The 20294-nt window shown below is 33.4% G+C and overlaps 3 protein-coding genes across 3 annotated transcripts; 1 reads left to right on the top strand and 2 right to left on the bottom strand.

Moving 5' to 3' along the window:
- The first annotated feature begins 2835 nt into the window (after window positions 1-2835).
- LOC123921012 (serine/threonine-protein kinase SRK2E-like) lies at window positions 2836-6266 on the top strand. The gene is made up of 9 exons (XM_045973386.1): window positions 2836-3448; window positions 4038-4112; window positions 4207-4308; window positions 4395-4448; window positions 4563-4655; window positions 4752-4844; window positions 5176-5280; window positions 5361-5459; window positions 5804-6266. Exons 1-9 carry the CDS (start codon window positions 3269-3271, stop codon window positions 6098-6100), a joined length of 1098 nt encoding a protein of 365 aa, XP_045829342.1. The 5' UTR covers window positions 2836-3268; the 3' UTR covers window positions 6101-6266.
- Window positions 6267-8162: 1896 nt separating this feature from the next.
- LOC123921020 lies at window positions 8163-13965 on the bottom strand. The gene is made up of 4 exons (XM_045973397.1): window positions 13708-13965; window positions 12284-12712; window positions 11919-12162; window positions 8163-8497 (listed from the first exon to the last, which is right to left on the bottom strand). Exons 1-3 carry the CDS (start codon window positions 13771-13773, stop codon window positions 11965-11967), a joined length of 693 nt encoding a protein of 230 aa, XP_045829353.1. The 5' UTR covers window positions 13774-13965; the 3' UTR covers window positions 8163-8497; window positions 11919-11964.
- A 1277-nt stretch (window positions 13966-15242) lies between these two features.
- LOC123901637 (probable N-acetyl-gamma-glutamyl-phosphate reductase, chloroplastic) lies at window positions 15243-19976 on the bottom strand. The gene is made up of 13 exons (XM_045951677.1): window positions 19807-19976; window positions 19579-19704; window positions 18217-18324; window positions 17867-17953; window positions 17659-17709; window positions 17479-17550; window positions 16787-16906; window positions 16570-16630; window positions 16380-16460; window positions 16095-16174; window positions 15919-16008; window positions 15680-15808; window positions 15243-15588 (listed from the first exon to the last, which is right to left on the bottom strand). Exons 1-13 carry the CDS (start codon window positions 19861-19863, stop codon window positions 15481-15483), a joined length of 1170 nt encoding a protein of 389 aa, XP_045807633.1. The 5' UTR covers window positions 19864-19976; the 3' UTR covers window positions 15243-15480.
- Window positions 19977-20294: the final 318 nt, after the last annotated feature.

Below are 20294 nucleotides of genomic sequence, written 5' to 3'. Positions count from 1 at the left end.
AAAATTAACGTCACTGCTTGTTTTCTTCTATATTGGTGAGAATAGATTGAGTTGAGCTAGATTTTACATAGTAAAAAAATTTAAACTCTGCCAATTCTTGCAATATATCATGGAAGATGCAATTTTTGCATTATGTATCTCAGGTTTCTTCGCACCAATAAAGAAACATAAGTTTTTTTTTTTTTATTACAATCTACTATACATCATGTTTTTATTTCCTTCTAATGAAGCTTAGTCTAATTTATGAAACATGATGTTTTCTTGAAACTAGAAGAGCTCTAACTTGCACCACTTAATGTGGAACAACAACAAACTGAAGCATTAAATGCTTCCTTCTTGCATAGTCCTCTCCAGTAGGACTTACTAAGACAATAGGAATTACAGTCAGGGACTGTATCACATAGGAAAAGACATGTCCATTCTTCATGTGGTAGGCGTCTACCTTCAACTTTGGGCATACCTATGCAGAAAGAATAATATTAGTGTAATATAATAACAAAAATAAATAGAGTAATAAAATAGAATATTCAAACTCTGTTATGCAATTTGACTACATACCTATTGAGAATAGAAGAACTACAACCAAGGTAGCCATAATAAACTTCTGTTTGTCGAGCATTTTATTTTATTTTATTTTCTTCCTCTCCTTCAATGATACTTTGTAAATCATTAGGTAAATTTTCCATGTTTGTGCGTAGTGTATATATAATAAACAAAATACACGTCGATATATATTTTTGTATTTTAATTTAATATGGGCAATATAAGATTTAGATTATTATAAGAGAGTATTATATTATTTTTCTTATTATAAGATTTTTATTTATTTCAAAGACAAAGTTTCCTGTTATAAGATTAATTGCATTCTCTTATTTTACCATTTTAATGTTATATACTTACATTAATTTTGTCTCTTGTATTGAATTACACCTTGCATTTTGTCACTCCGTTATTATACGTCTAAAAAATTAAAAAATTGTATAGGGGTTCTTGACAAAAAAATAAAAAATGGATAGGGGTTTGGTAATCTTCTTCGAGAGTCCGAAGCAACAACATGCCAATGCAATGCTCCAAGATTACAAGAAAGGGAGATGCCACATTTTCACTCAAAATCTTAAGGCATTATATATACGAGTCACCTATCTTATATATTTAACATTCTTCACTTCTATAGACTTAACCACCTACACTTGAAACCCAACAATATACCACAAGTGTGAGTTCTCACATCCTATAATTGATCTAAGGGAAAAGATAACATATGCCCCAAGAACACATGTTAGTGATTCAAAAAAGGAAATGTTTTATCATAGTTCATGCATCTAATTCACTTTTTAGACTAAATCACAAATTAATTACCAAAAATTAAAGAGAATATTTCTACTTTTAGATTCTTAACTTAGGGCACATGTTAGCAAGACTCTTAATCTAATACTAGAATTCACTCCCGCTCCTCCCACCAAGCTGAACCACGACTCTGATACCACTTGTTGGGGAGTTTGGGTAGCGTCACATTTGAAACTCAACAAGTAATTTAGACCAACTAAAATTATAACTATAAATGTCTTGAATGCACTTTAAGTGGTAGGCATTTTATTTATTTAAAATTTTAATCCTCTGATTCATAGGAGAAACAGCTCCTGGTAATTCAGAGTTCGGCTACGAAGTAAAATCAGATCAAGAATTGTTTTCACTATGAATCGAATTCGGGTTTACCTGAACAATTTATCTTAGGAAGAGCTTGTTAACCACTTGATTGTTAGGATGTCAATTTTGACTAACTAAAATTATTAGGTTAAGTTAATGAATTTAGTGAGTCTAAATTAACAAATTATAACTAAAAATCTGTGAGATACATCTTAAAGCAGACCTTGCTAATTTATTCATCACTAAAATAATTAGTGGGGTAAATTAGCAAACTTTGTTTATATATAGTATCATTTGTTTTAAATATATATTGTACCGGACAAAATATCGTGTACCATTCGTCTAAACTATTGTTCTATGGACTCGGTCATGCTTAGAGTAAGATGAGACCGGTAAAATAGGAACATGTGAAGCCACTTCCTCCCCATGATCTCAACCACTACTCTCATCATATTCTTCTATATATATAGGTCAAACATCCATTAGCAGATCACATTCAACATACACACCATAACTAAGATTTAGACCTAAAACATCATCTGGCTAAGCGTATACCCTAAGTGTATACCCCAGTTTTTTGCAGGAACATATATGGATCTTGTAGAGATGGTGATTATATTGGTTGTGGTGAAATCATAATAGCAAGTGATTGGGAGTGATTAAACTAATTTTGTAAAGTCTCTTAAATTAATATGAATAAGGTTGATTTACAATTATGCATTTAAAAATATATTATCGTTTGATTCAGATTAGAAGTTTAAATTTTCACTTTAAAATATTATATAAAATAAAAAAATTAAGCCGTTCGATCATAATCAAATTGTATTGAAATGTTGACTACACCATGACCGCACATATCCAAAGTGCATGTAATCCATTTTTCTCAAATACTCCCTCTAATGTCATTTTTTTTTTGTAGACTCTAATGTCATATATATATATATATATATATATATATATATATATATATATATATATAAGCAATGTAGATCAAATACAAATTATTCGATAAAAAAGTTTAAAAAATTGAATCGATGCTATATCAAACCAGATAAAATACAGACCATTAAATTTGATCTAATGGTGAAGAATTTGAGTAGTATGTTATAGTTCATGAGTTTGATCTCATCGCATTGTAAACTGAAAAACTAGATAAAGTAGTTTTATGCAGAGAAATAAGCTCAAGTCCAATAAATAAATCAATCAAAAGAGGTTACTATGTAATTAAAAAATATCTGGTGCCACATACATGTATCTATCTAGATTCTCTAGTTTTGGATAAAATCCAAAAACACAAACAAACTTTGGAGTTTGGAGTGAGTGACAAACAAACACACATGAAAAGAAAAACAAGTCTTGTTCACATTCACGAGCTAACTATCACCGCCTTTCTATATCTGCAACTTCAACCACTGCTTCAGATTTTCATTACTCAACCTTTTTCACGTGTTTCAACAATTTATTCATAACAACAACCATCAACTCAATATAATCATAATTAACACCGACCCATGTTTTCTTTTTCAAATATCTCATCTGGGTTTTTCATTTTTCTTATGTTGGTATGTTAAATAATTGAAAAAGGTTAGATTTTTATTTTTGAATTTGAATTTGAAGAAAAATGGATCCTTCTATGAACCATGTTGGTCATGGAGGAATGGATATACCAATTATGCATGAAAGTGATAGGTATGAGCTTGTACGTGATATTGGTTCTGGAAATTTTGGGGTGGCTAGACTTTTGAGAGATAAACACACTGATCAACTTGTTGCTGTTAAGTATATTGAGAGAGGTGATAAGGTTTGACCTTAATTTCTCTCTGCTTTTTTTCTTTCTTTAGTTTTCTATTTTCTATTTTTGATGTTTTGGTTTATGTGTGTGGAAATTTCGTAAATTAGTTATTGGTTTTTTATAATAATTCATGTCAAATATCAGTTTTTTTGTTTTGTTTTGAAAAGTGTTGATTGATTGGTTTATTTGTGATTAATTGTCTATTTGTCTTTGGTGGAGGAATTGGAATTTGTTCCTCAAAAGTGTAAAGTGAGAAAATCAAGAATATGTTATTCTATTTCAACAAACCAGTGATTTGTTAATGAGCTCCCCTTAGGACGAATCGTTCTGAGAACCCCCTGGTGGGAACAATTCTTGTCGAGGCTTAAAAAAAACCAGTGATTTGTTATGATATTCATTTATTTGTTAATCAATAGTTGATATTGATAATATTACTCACTTTCAAGTGAGTTGGTCACTATAGAGGGGCCGAATCCATGGAACTCAAGATTTTGATGGTTAATTAGTGTATTAGTTTTGAGTTGGTTGGTGAAAAGATATTTTAATGTAAAAAGTGTTTTAGTGATTGTTTGAGTTAACCATACCTATTTTTTAACAGATAGATGAAAATGTACAAAGAGAAATTATAAATCATAGATCACTGAGGCATCCCAATATTGTCAGGTTCAAGGAGGTTTGTACTATGTAGACATCCAGTGTCTTATCCCATTTCTTCTTACCTTTTGTGTATATATTTTAACTCGTGTACTCATACTCGACAAATATAGGTCATACTTACTCCCACACATGTAGCTATTGTGATGGAATATGCTTCTGGTGGAGAGCTATTTGAGCGAATATGCAATGCAGGACGGTTCAGCGAGGATGAGGTTCTTATCATTTTCCATTCATGGATTTTGAATGCAGTACTGCAGCTGCTGCGGTTAATGTTAGTGACCATTATGTTGTGCTGCAGGCACGGTTTTTCTTCCAACAACTTATATCAGGGGTTAGCTACTGTCATGCAATGGTACGTAATTTGATCTCGTGTGATCTTCACTTTTACAATAGCGCATTTTCTTCTCAAAGATATATAGTAAAATGGCTGACCTTGAATAACTCTATTCGTATTTTTAAAATAAAGCAAGTATGTCACCGTGACTTGAAGTTGGAGAACACATTGCTCGATGGTAGTCCGGCTCCTCGTTTGAAGATTTGTGATTTTGGTTATTCAAAGGTATACGAAGATTAAGCAAATTAAGTTTATCTGTCATTTACCTTCGGTGGATAGATTGTTGATATCTATGATGCAAATCTTGACTGTCTCATGCAGTCCTCGGTGCTACATTCGCAACCAAAATCTACAGTCGGTACCCCTGCATATATCGCTCCTGAAGTTTTGCTTAAGAAGGAATATGATGGCAAGGTAATTTGTAACCTCAACTTCAATCCCTAGAAGAAAAATCATTTAACTAACTATATTCCGAAAACTTCCTATTGCGATGCTTGATTAGCTTCGATTTTGTTAACATTTTATTTATGTCTGTACCTAATTAGACCTTTGTTGTTTTCCTGTAAGTTTCAGTTAGTTGACATTTTTTACTACAACCACCGGTAAATGCACTCGATATATGTATGATTTTTCTACGCATGAAGATTTGTATATATTAGTTATGAATGCAGAAGCACTGCTTTCATGCCAGATAGCTTTTTCTCGTTTAAAAATACTTCGTACTGATGTTATCGTTATGACTCAGATTGCAGATGTGTGGTCTTGCGGTGTGACCTTATATGTCATGTTGGTCGGTGCATATCCTTTTGAGGATCCACAGGAGCCTAAAAATTTCCGGAAGACTATTCATGTAACCTTTTGCAACTTCTTTTAGGTCAATGCTGCAATAGATTGAATCACTAGTTTTGAACTTCTGGATTTTGCTTGCAGAGGATTTTGAAAGTTCAATACTCAATTCCTGATTATGTTCAAATATCTCCCGAGTGCCGTCATTTGATCTCAAGGATCTTTGTTGCAGACCCTGCACAGGTGAAACCTATGTGCCTTTATGCAGCTTAAATATAGTCTCATTATTAAATTTAGTCTTCGAATGTGTTTTTCGTTAATTAGTTTGGTTATCGAATTTGTTCTTCATTTGTGAGTTTGATTCATCAAACTACTAACATGACAATCAAGGATGGTTTCGTAATTTTGTTACATCCAACAAAGGCTATAGTGACACCGCATCACACATTCAGGACCAATGTGATGCGACTATTTACTCATTTTTAATTGATGTGCTAGTCCATTAAAGTGCTCCTCTTTTGTTTCTTTTTTGCGAAAAAGATTATAGCATTATCTTTCAATTGGAAACTAACATTGTTTTCAAACAGAGAATAAGTATGCCTGAGATTCGAAACCACGAGTGGTTTTTGAAGAACCTTCCAGCTGATCTCATGGTCGGGAATACAACGAACGGCCACTTTCAGGAGCCTGAACAACCAATGCAAACAATTGAAGAAATCATGCAGATAATTAGTGAGGCTACTATTCCTGCAGCTGGAACTCATCAGTCTCTCACTCAGTATCTTACCGGTAGCTTGGACATTGATGACGAAATGGACGAGGATATAGACACTGATCCTGACCTTGATATCGATAGCAGCGGTGAAATAGTTTATGCAATGTAAATTTGCTATAGTAAACAATGGAAGGATTCTGTGATGTACATTTTCAGTGAGTTTTAGAATATGTGGAAGAAAAATATTACACATTCTATAAGTTTACATGCTGCTTTGTATGTATAGATGTGTTATGTTGTTATATTATGATGAAGTTGTGAAGTTGTTTTCTTTCCTTTTCATCTTTCCTTGTACTTGGAAGTACTTTTTGTTGGTCTTTCTTTGTTTTCATACTTAGTTTAAATTCCAAAGAAGTATCTAAAAATGAATCTTTAATCTCATGAGTGTGTTTAGATTTGACAAATACTACCATAATGCAAGAAAATTTTTCTATGTAAAACCTAATTTATCTTTGTATTCCACTAAGGATTAGTTTGTGGCTATTTCTAGGGTTGGAAAGTGATCTTGTTAAGAAGGTCTACATCAGATATGAGTTGGCCTGTACAAGGGTTTATAAGTAAGAGGTAATCATCACCTCACAAGCCGGTTTTGTAGGGTTGAGTTAGACTCAACTCTTAATTCTAACAGTTTTATACTATTTAAAATAGTTCTATGTTTGAAAATAGTTTATAACTTCGATAACATTTAAATCGCTTTTTAGTTGAGGTTAGAGTCATGTTCGCTCTGACGATTGAGACATTGATCTGAAATGAGTTGAATTATTGACTCAATCTTATGTTGAAAATGAGGAATAATACCATAAACTTATTAGCTAAGTAAACTCCATTTATTTGTTGGTGTGACACCTATGTATAAGGTTTTTATTTTGATCTATCCAATAACATGCAATAAATTCTGCAGCTTGCATTGGGTCCTATGGATCTGGTGTACATTTCTATGTGGGACGGTCTCTTATCCTGACACAAATAAACAAATAATGCCATGTATTGAGACAAGCTTAGGTAGCATCTAGTGCATTACTATTAGATTACTTTTTTCTTCTTTTGGTAAACAACTGATAAATTAAACAAACTGATACTGTATATAGATTTGGATTTTGTACCATTGATAAATGGTTTAAATTGCAGTTTGCTATATCATGCAGGTTCAGCTAATTAACTACCGCTACTATTATTCCAGACATTTTTTTTTTTTTAAAACTTGGTATCTGATTTTAGGACCGACTAATCCAAGGGGACAAATCACACCGCCCACTTGCAGGGGCCTCATTTAAAGCCAGAGTTTTTTTTGCTCTGTATGGACTTAGCCACCGAAATTGGCACCAGGGGGAATCGAACCTGAGATCTTGAGAGGAGCATACTCCAAAGACCCAAACCAACACCACTAGACCAACCCCAAGTGGATTTTCAGACATTTTCTATTAGTTATGACTGTTCGTTCAAATTTGAATTGGATGCAGTCATGTAGTCATAACATATCTAACCGTCCAATCAAGAGTATGAATCCAAAATTGATATCACTAATTTGAAAATAGGTTCTACTAAAGTATGAATATCCAACATAAATTAAGTAAAACTCAAACTAAAATCAATTGAATTGTGTTGACAAAAGTGTTGTTAACATTTTCCTTTTTGGTTTATCTTTATTATTTTCATGTGCATCATGAGTAGAGATCATGACAAAGTTAATGTAATGAAGAAGCCTAGAATGTCACCATGTGCAAATATAAAACTCTTACTGTACATAGTACATATTTTAATTTAATATTAAGTGAGTCTCTATCATCACTTAACTTATGGTTATGGACACATAATAATTCATCTGGATGCTTCTTTAGGAAAACATTATCTTATAAAAAAAAGCATTTATAGCACAAGCTGTTGTCACTTGTGTTAAAAAAAGGCATACATATCAATTATCACTAACATTTTTATGGAGTTAATACTATTTTATACTAGAAGACATACATGAGCATGTGCAAAGAAAATTAAAATATTCAGAGAAAACTCTAGAAGATAGAATTAAAAATTCCTTTTCAACTGCAAAATTAAAAATAGCTTTTCATTCCAATTACCATTATCTATGCATTCTATTAGCAAACACACCAATTTGATGCTTAGAAGTATCAATTATCTATTCTATGTGCATAATGATTTTACAAAAAGAATAGTTTAATTAAGCTTTCCTAATTTGTTTATATCAGTTCAAAATTGTGTACATGCTCCAATATGAACATGTCAATTGTCACATACAAGTTTGAGAAGCATGATAAGAACAAAAAAGTTTGCTTATACAAAAAGTAACAGTCAACATTGACATCTATTTAATGTTTATCAACTTGATTATCTGGATCATCCAGCACAACCTAATCAGTCATTCTCATGACACAAACCAAGCATAGCAGTGTACATCTTTTCTCAACAAAGTGAATTCTAATTTCAATGAAATTCTCAATGTATTGCTTGATTTTCCAAGAAGATCTTCATTAGTGAAAACTTATGTTTCCTGTATCACAAAGGAATTAGAGGTTAATGATATATTCATCAATAATAGCATATGTTAAGCTGCATAATTAATACAATAGAACTAAAGTACATTGGCCTCTTCATTGTCAACCTGAAGTCAGCTTGAACAAATATTGACAAACACACTTATATCTTGGACTATAAAAAATTATTAAACACCGAACTGCACAGAAAAAATCGAATTGTGACAGAAAGTTCATGAATTGATTCAGTTCCATGCATGAAAAATCCGTCACAATTCGGTTCTTTTTTGTGCAGTTCAGTTTTTTGTTTTTCTTGAACAGTCCTAATTTCAGTTAGTAATAGCAATTTTGTACAGTTTGGTTCACAGAGAATCAGTTATCAGTTAGTAATATACTAGCAATTTGATTCACAAAGAATTTATTCGGTTCGAAAAAGTGCAGTTCAGTTTTTTGTAAAGGTAATTTCGGTTCAGTTCAGAACCACAGAACCGGTGCACCAAACATTAACAGTTCGGTTCAGTTTCCTTCCTCAGACGAACCATGAACAGTCCTACTTAAATTTGCGGGATTAAGAGAGAAATTCATTATATTTGTGTATTACTTGCTAAAGTTATTATTATTATTTTATCTTCTCAGTCAAGTTTACTAGACTAATTTACTAAACAACCTAGCCTTTGTCTAACATGCACAAGTGAGACAAGTCTTTCACCATGCACAAACTTGTTTTCATCATTGGATTAATAAGTCTTTGTTAGGAGTCCCACATCGAGTATATCAAAGTGCTCAATGTGGTACTTAAGGCATGAGGCTCTCCCACCTATTGGACTAGTCTTTTGGGTTGGGCTCTGCTCATGTGCCTAAGTCCTAACAGTCTCACAATTGGATCAAAGTGTCACATCACATCTCTTTTGATCCAATGGTGAGATTTATTGATCTAATGGTGAAAACAAACTTGTGCATGGTGAAAGACTTGTGCACCATAAACTTGGCCATCAATCTAACAAACAGCATACTGAAGGCAATAGCATGTTCTAGGGACAATTATCCTACTCATGAAAGATGAAGATACTATGTTGAAGGGTTAAAGGTCATAAATAAAGCATATATGAAACAACAGCAAGCTACAATCAGAAAGCACAAAAACAAAACCAATCAATAAATATATAAAAACATTAAAATCTAAATCAGCGACATTCTTTGAGTTGTTACATCAGGGATGATCAATGGGAAAACTAAAGCTCATTGTGGCTCAAACACGAAAATTGATATCACCAAGATCGATTATTGTACAGCGGTTTGATTATATTACTGAGCAAGACACCGATACCAGTGTTCAAGTTCAATAGGGGTTTGATTATATTAATAGTCTCTAGGTTGATTAAATTGTAAATGATTGATTTTATACATAGAGTAAACCACTAAACCCTCAATTTCTCATCCAAAGAATCTTGGAATATTAGTTTGGTCCTCAAAATATTAAAACAAGAAATTAATCCTCAAATAATAAACTTTGATCATTGCATAACATGTCCTAGAAAACACTAACTTTTGGACTACTTGGATGTCAAAAAAAAGTATCATCCAAGGATAACTTATAACAATTTTCATAATATAGTTTAATATGTCAAAAATATTTAAAAATAGGTTAAATTACTGTGCAGAATGAAGATAACTATAGTTTCATTTAATTTTCATAAAGATTCCTATAATTTAAAAGCTCATAACTAGAACCTATACTTCCGAAATAATATTCAAATAAGTCCTCACTAGCCATCACATGATACTAAATTATCATATTCAATAGCGTTCTATAGCAGCACCTAGGACATAGCTAATACAGGACAAACAATAGCAGAGCGGCCATAATAGCTGCTGTTGTGACGAGATAGTGCACACAAAATGAGATTGAAAATTCCACACCCTTATCTTTTAAATGTTAGGGCTTTTTGGTTGGAATGTTTTAGTATTTTAGCAATTAAAACACACCAAAACAGCATTAGGGCTTTCCCTTTATCACTGTGTTTCTCTCCTACTGTCAATGTTTACCCATCTCACTGGTCAGTTACAACTAGTTGTTGAGTTTTAGGGTTGGATAGCACTGACCAAACTATGGAGACATGTTTGAAAACTCAAAAACTATGACCTACTTGATTGAGCACAATTGAATAAGCCCCTACAGTTTACTGGCGGAGACAATGGCGCTTTGAGTGTGGCGCCACTGCACTATCAGTCAATATAAATAAATAATACCATACAGTGCCAGTTGAAGAACACTTTCAAAACATTGACAAACGAGGCCCCTAAAAATATGATATTTTGGATGAAACTATCCAATGAAGCACATGAATCTTTTGGTAGGACACATTAAGGTCTATGTCATAGTCTCAACAAGCAAGGTAAATCATTGAATCAAAGTATTGCAGTTCACTTTTGAGATGTATTTTATTTAATGAATTGCATTTCACTTTTGGGATCTATTCTCTGATTGATAAAACAGGAGATACATAGGAAATGTAATATCCCAACTCCTCTAAATAAACAAATGAACAACACCCATCCCTTTTCCTTTACCACGTTAAAACCATCTTCGACCTCTCGAAAGCGCCATCTTTTATTCTCCCTCATGAACCCAGCGCCATCCTAAAATTTGGCAAAATCACCGCTTTTTCGGCCACGGAACACAAGAAATCTCATCCTGTCATCCACCATGAACACCCTTACCCATCCGTCACAAACCAAATACCCAGCCAACATGTTCTCGCTGTAGCTGTGTCTAAGGAGTGTCCATTCTCACACAAAATCTCAGGAATGTCAAGGCTTCATAGGCCACGTATGAATTGAGACATCCATGAAATAGGAGTCGTAACCAGTAACCACAACTAACCTTAGATTGGCAGACCATGGAGGATCGCACCCTCAATGGAGAATTTGCAACCATAGTTGAACAGATGAAAGTGAATGGAGGTTAGGATTCGGGATAACAACCTTCGCTTATTATAAAGGGATCATTTTGCAATTTTAGCTCTTCATAGCTTTTCCTATCGAAGGACTAAATTACAGATAACAAAAACTCATAACGTGCTATAGTGGGTAACAATGGTAGTGCACCCTAGTATTTACTATAATTTATCTAAGTTTTCAAATGGATCTTTATTGTTTAGCAAAAATTGATGACATCATTGGACATTAAGGATTCCATAATAAACTGTTAACAATAAACTTAATTGAAAACTTAATGAAACTATTGGGATTAATCTTCACATTTATTTGAATGCAGGATGCGCTTGACAGAACTAGATTTAGCTGACCTCATACATTTTTCGCTCAATTAGCATAATGGATAACATTCAATCATAAATAAGGAAACAAATTATAGCCTTTGTGCAAACTACCGAAGATAGAAATTGTAGGATCTAGAATGAGTTTTATGGAACTTACTACTTAAATTGACTTTGCAACCTTGTACCATAGCTCAGTGGGTTAACTAATTATCAGAGTCTAAAATCTTCAATGCTTTAGGTCTTCTGTACCACAATATTGCAAACCATAGAGTCCTCAACAGAACCCCATTTGCAAAGTGAGGAATAAGTATACGTCCCAAAGAAGGGTAATATGGACCTGGCAATTTGATCAATGTGAAGAAAATTGTAACGGCAATTAAATGCCATGGAACTTCTGCATCCTGAAAACCAGATCATGCATAAGCTACATCCAAATCATTTGAAGAAAAATGGCTTAATGCTACATCCAAATCATTTATTGGATATCTAGATTATAAAATGAGGCATAGCCAATGATTTTACCCTTAGCCGTGGAGATAACTTCAATGCAGTCTCTTTAAGGATCCCAGCAACAGCAGCTCCCAAGAGAACAGGGATAGGAACAAGAAGTAGCTTTCTTTGATGCGCGCAGTACGATAACTCACTGATGGAGGTAACTGTGAATACAGGTACATATAGGTATTTGATAACAGCCAAAGTAAGATCAAGAACAAGTTGAATGAAGTTGCCCAGTGTTGTGTTCCACGGGAAATTCTTCACCGGCTCGGGAGAACGGTCCCAAAGCTTACGGGCTTTATCTATTAGCTGGTCAAGTTGCAATTTTCTATCATCGTCTGATTGATGTGCTGACATATTCATAGCACATGAGATCTTGGGCCATGTCTTCTGAGATGCAGAAAATGGCTTAATACCTAAGCAACAACTGCGCTTCTCAACAAAACATGATGTACCCTGCAATAGCAAAAACAAGAGTTTGAAGCTAATGAAACAAATCACATAACCTAAATTGGTTGTGTGGTGTACACCGAAAAGCCCTTTTCTTAAGAGAAAGTAAAAGTAGCCAACCACTCTACATTCCGAAAACTACAAAACAAATGAAAACTAGTAATTTTCAGATTGAGTAATGCTACTACACTACATGCATACAGTAGCACAAATCTTACCTACACATCCTGCATTTCTTATTTTCCTGATATACACTGCTTTGACATTTTATAAATTTGACTGTGTCGATTAAAGTACCTTTTGATACACAAGTTATAACTTGACAGAATACAACATGAGTTAGGTTTAATAGAAGACCAATAATGGACACAAGATAAAGATTAAAAAATTTTATATATTAGGACATATTAGAACAAAACATAAATTTTATTTATTTAGTAAAAAAAAAATGATAAAGATTATGAAATTTGTTAAGGAGTTTTGAAAATGACTAGGCCCTGTTTGGATAAATAGTTATGAATAAGCTATTTCTATAACAAAAGATGAAATAAATTCAAAATGTTTTCATGTAAGCTGGGCCTGTTTAGATTGGCATATTTGAGTTTATCAACTAGCATAAGTTTTGTGAGACTAATTGGGAGAACTTATGAAAATAGCTTATGTTAACTTTCATAAGTTTTTTTCAGCTTATTTTCACAAGCTCTCCAATATAGCTTATGAAAACAGTTCGTAGCATATATAAAAACAATTTATCTCCATTTTTTCTTTTGCTATAAAAATAGCTGATGCAAGCTTATACATAAGCGTTTGTGCTATAGGCTGCAAATAAGCTGTTTATCCAAACAGGCCCTCACTGATAGTAAAATTGTTTACTACGAAACTTATATAGGGATTCAACTAATTACTCATTCATCTAATTCGCTAAGCATTCTATAATCTCCACGGATTTTTAACATTGAAAGAAAAGGAAATTAAAATTGAAAAAGAGAAAGTTGGAATACCTTGAATCTGAGTAAAGGAGGTTGAAAAGAAGCGGAAGTGGAAGATAAGGGATAAGGGAGAGACATTGTTGAAGATAAAATTTTGAAAGCAAATTGAGATACCCTTTTGAAAGGAGATTGTAATTCAACAAGAAACAACAAATGGGTTGGTGGGGGTTTAGGAATTAGAAGTGAACGAACACTGTGTCTGTAATGTTCTTCACTCACCAGCCATGGGGTTGGGGGGAATCAATCAATTGTGTAAACCGATAGATAGATTTAAGACGGCGTTTGTTTGATTCTTTTCGTTACTTGTCCTTAGTTGGTTCAGTGATGATTGATGCTGACCTTGGTAAAGAGGAACGCGGTTCAATTCCCACAACTGTGATTGAGAGGGGGTTGTAACCACTTTCTGGCCCCCGAACCAGATTCAACTGGGGTGAAAAACAAAAATAAAAAAATAAACATGTTTGTGTTTTTAATGACCTGAGTTTTTTAAAAAAATTTACTTTGTGAAAAGTGCAAAAAAATTTACTACTTTGTAGTTTTTTTTTTTTTTTTTTTACTTTTACTTTGTAGTATTTGTTTAGATAAACTTTTTAAATTATTTTTTATAATGTACAAAATCACTATTTTGGTGATAAAAAAAACTTCCAAATTTATGAAATAGAAAAGATTTTCCAAAATTTGTTGGAGTAGGTTTTCCAAAATGTGTTTATCATTTTTCTTGATAACTATTTTTTAAATCATGTTTATCAAAATCTGGTTAAACAAAATTTTGATCTCTATGTACATTATATTATTTTTCATTTTTAGTCCTATATTTCCTTTTTTTTTTCCCTTCAAAATAATGGTATCCAGATATTTTTGGTAGCAAATATGGTTTTCTCGCTCTCAATGTTTATAGGTTGCAGACATGATATTGTATAGCGGGACTAAAAACAAAATATTTATTGGACAAAATATAAAAATATAACTGCTCTTTAACTAATGAAATACACTTCAATAGCATCACTTAGATAAGGAGTCATCTCGCAAAGACGTGAGTTCAACTTTTGTTGTCAGTGTGAAGATCTCATAGGTATATGTGATCTATAAATACCTCTATAAACATTATTTGAACCTTGAGTCCTACTCTGATCCCGATAAACCTCTAAACCCAACTCACCTAAACTTTGGTTTACCAAAAGCAATAGAAAACTTAAGGAGAGTGCACTGCAATGCAACCAGCTTGAAGTCCCATCTCAAAAAGGTAAACCTTAGCAATGGTCTGGACAAAAGTACAACATTAGCAAAGGTAAACCTTTTGAGCACACATGCATATGATTGAACTAAAACCGGAACATTACAGTAAGATGGAGCAGAAAAAAGAAGGGCATTCCCCAACCAGATTCTAGAACCTAATCTTTTATCTCCTATACAACAACAAGGTTACGAGCCTCATGGTTCAACTGTCTCCTAATAAAACTAACTTGAAAATCATCAAACTGGTGCATGAGTTCCCGAAAGTCCAAGATCACAATATACATGGCAGCAACCTTGTTAACAAAAATTCATGATTTTAAAATGTTTCAACTAGACCATCCATTATGAAGGATCCATGACAATAATGTTGGAGCCCTAGCCGAGACATTGACTCTGCACCACTTTTGGCCACATAAGTCAATAGAATCAAAAGGTGAAAATAACCGTTTATAAGTTTACACAGGAGAACGGTTGTCAGTGAAAAATAGGCTACAAAATAGAAAGCATCTCTAACTCACTCTTGTTGCATAAGATTGACTACTCTAACTCTTAAGGAAAAAGAGGCAGGTAATGAAGCCCCAAATTTTCTGGAAATCCCATTATTAGGTTAAGATTTTGTAAGGCTTGACCTGAAGCTCCCTTCACTAAGTTATCAATCTGCAAAAACATATCAACATACTTAAGAGACGATGCAATAAAAATATCACATTTATAATTGAGTGACTTAAATCTTTCACCAATAACATACCACAGATATAATGATTGCTCTTCCAGGAATTCGGTCAGGGAAAACATTGATTAAACAGTAATTTGATCCTTTAACACTATGAGTTCGAGGAATGACTCCGTTTTCCAATAGTACAACAAATTGTTCATTCTGAAACAACCAAAAACAAATGACAGAAAAAGTAAGAAAGGGAGAAACAGTGAAAATCTTCATCAAATTGAAGTAAAATGTAGTGAAATTACTGAAATAAAAGGATAAACCTCATATGATTGTTGCAGTTGATGGTACAAGTCTTCAATTGTTACTCCTGGAGCCATTTCCACATAAATAGTTGATTGCATACCACGGCTCTGAAAAGGGGAGTAGAAATATTTGTCAGTTAACCTGACAAGCAATAAAAGAAGACAACTGATAGAACTTCTAGTGCTACTCTTACCATTGGAATCAGGTGTGGGGTAAAACTAATGGTTACTTTTGAACCTGCAGCATCGGCGAGTCCCTGTTCAATTTCTGGAGCTGTAATCCACAATAGGATAAGTTTATCTATTTGAGAATCACTAACATTATATAACATCTAAACACAAAAACTGTTCCTCAAAAATCTCTTGGGAAAGAGATGCATCACAAAATCACTTTAGAAAAATCATATCCACTCAGTTAGGCGCGAGTCAACAATACTTGAAAGGCATAAATCCAATTATACAAAGCAAACTAAACTTACCATGGCGATGCCGAGTAACACCATAAGAATTCATACCCTCAGTCACTTCAGTGAACAATAAATTTTCTTTCGCACTTCGACCTGGAATGAGAACCAAGTAATAGAACAACAGTGAAATTATATGCTTGTTCTGAGAATGTTGTGATATACTGGTGATAAAATACAAAAAGATGTGCATCCAAATTCTAACCTGCTCCACTAACACCAGATTTTGCATCAACAATAATATTACTAGTCTGAATAAGATTGGCCTGCAAAACCAAGAAAACTCAGACAGCATAAACTTAAAATAAAGGGGGATCTAAAACACTTAAAGCATCATAAAATCAGACACCAAAAAACATCAAAGAAATGAAATTTCACTTATTCTAAATGTGTAGTTTATAAAGCAAAGCAAGTATGCTAACCTTTATCAGTGGAACAAGAGGAAGTTGAATGGAAGTTGGATAACAACCAGGATTAGCAACTAGGCGCGCGCTCTTTATTTCCTCCCGTAAAACCTCTGTTAATCCGTATATAGCTTCTTTCTGGATAATAACTACATTAACTCAGCATGAAGAATAAAACGGTAAAAGCAGTTGTTTGGTTTAAACGAAATTCCATTTGACTTTAGTTTCACAGTTCATTACAAATTCATGAAGTGATGGCATCTTATTTCATCAAACATATACCTTAGAACTTAAAAGAGTTTTATTGGTTTACAAAATAAGGTTCAATGAATTAAGAGTCTGTTTGGATTGACTTATTTGAGCTTATCTACTGACATAAGAGCTTGTGCGACTGTTTTGGAGAGTTAATGGAAACAATTTATGACATGTTCATAAGCTGTTTTCAGCTTATTTCCATAAAGTCTCTATGACAGCTTATGGTTTATATGAAAACAGTTTGTCTTTATATTATCTCTTGTTATAGAAATAGCTGATACATAAGCACTTATATATAAGAGAATATGCTATAAATGCTCAATTAAGTTGTTTACCAAAACCGGGCCAAAAAAACAAATTAAAATCCTGGTGACAATGTGCTCTGCTGATGAAAAAAACAAAAAATTGACCTAGATAAATGAGACCCTGTTGTAGTTGAAGAGGACAAGTCCCACCTGCAAATCTGGTGCCCTGTGTGGCTGACCATACCACTCTTCATACTCAGAAACATCTCTTAAACGAAAATCCTACAAAATGGAATTTTACAATTCTGATATGAAGCAAAGTTTCCTTTAATCTATAATGAAAATAATCTTAAAATAAAAACAAAGAGACGACAGTTATTCGAAACATACAGCAGAAAGATCAACAATCTTCAAATGCTTCGGAAGGCCTTTAATTATTTCCTGGGAAAAATAACGTAAATTAAGGAATAGTTTTAAGCATATCATTACACTCTTTCTCTTGCTACATATATCTTTTCTTCTGAGAAAGATAAACATATACATGTGTTCTTTTGCTCAAATCATGGAATTACAAAACTCAAAAGATATAAGAATGAACCTGCGTAGTTCCATGTGGTAAACAACAAAATACAGCATCCACATCAGAAAAATCTGCATCCTTTATTGCAATCAAATCTGGCAAATCCTGCAATGAAGTCAAAATTTGTAATCTATGCAACAAAGCATCAACATATCATCATAATCACGACATAACGATTGCACACGGAAATGATTATTGAAACTTTGAAATTATCACCAATCTCCATGAACATATTATGTAAAAGGTAAACAAATTTCAATCAGAAGAAACCGAACAGATAGCATACCATACTACCAATAAATATAGCTAGAAACTAAAAACAAATATATCTGTTAAATACATGTCATCGTATATTAAACCAATCATACTTGTGTGCCCAAATGAGGGAATACAGATGAGATTGCCTGTCCAGCTTTCCTATCAGCAGTCATCAGTGCAACCCCAAAGTGTGGATGGTTTGCCAAAAGCCGAATAATCTAAGAAAAATAGTCACAATATGTTAACAAAGTTACGCCAGATGTAAACTGATTTTAAAACAAAAGCAATGAGTTGACAGCTTGATTATGCTATAAAGGCACGTTCCAGTTTACACTTGAGTTCTATAACAAAAGCGTAACAGATAAATATAAATTATACCAGAAGAATCACTCTAAGCCACAACTTAACTAGAAAAACATTTTTACTTGCACTTTTTTCCATATTCCCAATTACCTAATCTTTCCACATGCTAATCCAGATTCATCTTAAAGTAGCATTTGGTAGACGAGTTAGAATGGGAAGACACAACATGTGAGGTTTGTCCTATAAAATAACCACACCCTTTTGCAAAATATTTCCAAAGTGATGTAGGGGCTTTCATTTTCAAGTTCAATATTATCAAAAATATCTCTCTCAATGTATGTGAGGAACCAAGCATTTAACTGTTCATCTCCAATCCAATTGCACATTTGTTTTTTTTCACAAAACTCATGAGAGAAATTTCTTTCATTGTATGATCTTAGCTTCCATTTAGTTGTTGAAAGTCATTATTGTAAATGAGTAAACCACCAAATTAGCCCTTGTCTCTATTGAACTATCAAGTAGGTCCTCGGTATCCAGCGGCCTAAGGACCAACAAATCCGAGGGGACCAGTCCCACCGGCCACTTGCGGGGGCCCCATTTAAAGCTAGAGTTTTTTTGGCTCTGTATGGACTAGCCCCCCCAAAATTGGCACCAGGGGGAACCTTGAGAGGAGCACACTCCAAGATCCCAAACTAACATCACTACCCAGTAGCTCCCTGTATTTAACCACTTACTATCGGTTAAGTCCTTATATTTTAACAAATTACTATCAATTTAGTCCCTAGAAGACTTTTAGAAGAACTAATGAGTAAAATTTGACAGAGTCGGGAACCTTTTTTTTTTTTTTTTTGAAACTGCAATAAATTTATTGAAAAAACTTATTTGAGTCGGGAACCTTTTTGAAATACTCATAATTTCAAAGACTTATTTGAGTGCCCTAAAATGTTAGGGACAAATTTGGTGGTTTACTCTATTTGACAAATTTCAAATATCCAATAATTAGCAAATAAAAAATAAAATTAGGAGACTATGTAGTACTGACACATGCAATCACTTCTATTTTCTTATACTGTCACCGATGTCTATGTGTCAGTGTCGTATCCAGTGTCCTCAATTAACAAGTTGCAGATGAGTCCCTAAGTGTGTGATCTATAGAATATGTAGCTTACCTCAGAACCAGTGTAGCCACTTGCTCCAAGAACACCAACACGAACATTGTTTTGTGAAGAAGTTGTTATCCCACTTTTGATCGAACACTTAACATGCGACTTCACATTCTGTTGCTTTGTCAAGTCCTGAATACAATCAAACACAAAATTGAGCATTTTATTATTAGTGATGAAAAGATAAGAACTTGGATAGAATCATAATGAAGAAATGAAGAAAAAGATGAATACCTTGTTGGAAGAGTGAGCTCTGTTAAAACAAATGGAACTGAAAGCAGTTGCGCTCATTTTGTATCTCCGGCGGCTAAATTTTGCACAGAAACGAGACGAGAGAGACAGTCGACAGAGACAAACCAAAGATTCGACTGTTGTTGGTCGGTCTTGGATCAGTTCAGGACTAAATGATCTTTTATCTCTAGGCCTCACATGTAATTTTTATACCCCAAATATTCTAATTTTGTTTTTGTTAAAAACTTCGATTTGCAGAAATCGAAGTTTTTTCTAGTTTAAATTCAGAAAAAATTCGGTTAACAGAAACCAAATTTTTTTTTTCAAGGCAAAAAAAATTCAGTTCGTAACAACCGAAGTTTTTATTGAAGAGCAAAAAAGTAAATTCTAGGGGAAAAGAACCATGGGGGCTAAAGAGAAAACATGGGACTAAATAGAGATGGCAATTTGATACATCCAACTCGGTACCTGCAAAAAAAATCACAAGAGAA

Source organism: Trifolium pratense, linkage group LG1 (genome assembly GCF_020283565.1).
Source record: "Trifolium pratense cultivar HEN17-A07 linkage group LG1, ARS_RC_1.1, whole genome shotgun sequence".
NCBI lineage: Eukaryota > Viridiplantae > Streptophyta > Magnoliopsida > Fabales > Fabaceae > Trifolium > Trifolium pratense.
The sequence above is the reverse complement of the archived record's forward strand: the minus strand, read 5'-3'. Positions and strand labels throughout refer to the sequence as shown.

Coding starts and splice junctions, on each gene's coding strand:
- LOC123921012 (XM_045973386.1), top strand. CDS start 3,269: ATGGATCCTTCTATGAACCATGTTGGTCATGGAGGAATGGATATACCA. Junction 4,449..4,562: donor TTAGCTACTGTCATGCAATG/GTACGTAATTTG, acceptor TTTAAAATAAAG/CAAGTATGTCACCGTGACTT. Junction 5,281..5,360: donor ATTTCCGGAAGACTATTCAT/GTAACCTTTTGC, acceptor TTTTGCTTGCAG/AGGATTTTGAAAGTTCAATA.
- LOC123921020 (XM_045973397.1), bottom strand. CDS start 13,773: ATGTCTCTCCCTTATCCCTTATCTTCCACTTCCGCTTCTTTTCAACCT. Junction 12,713..13,707: donor CTCCTTTACTCAGATTCAAG/GTATTCCAACTT, acceptor TTGCTATTGCAG/GGTACATCATGTTTTGTTGA. Junction 12,163..12,283: donor AGTTATCTCCACGGCTAAGG/GTAAAATCATTG, acceptor TCTGGTTTTCAG/GATGCAGAAGTTCCATGGCA.
- LOC123901637 (XM_045951677.1), bottom strand. CDS start 19,863: ATGAGCGCAACTGCTTTCAGTTCCATTTGTTTTAACAGAGCTCACTCT. Junction 17,954..18,216: donor TCCCTCATTTGGGCACACAA/GTATGATTGGTT, acceptor ACTTCATTGCAG/GATTTGCCAGATTTGATTGC. Junction 16,175..16,379: donor TGTTACTCGGCATCGCCATG/GTAAGTTTAGTT, acceptor TGTGGATTACAG/CTCCAGAAATTGAACAGGGA.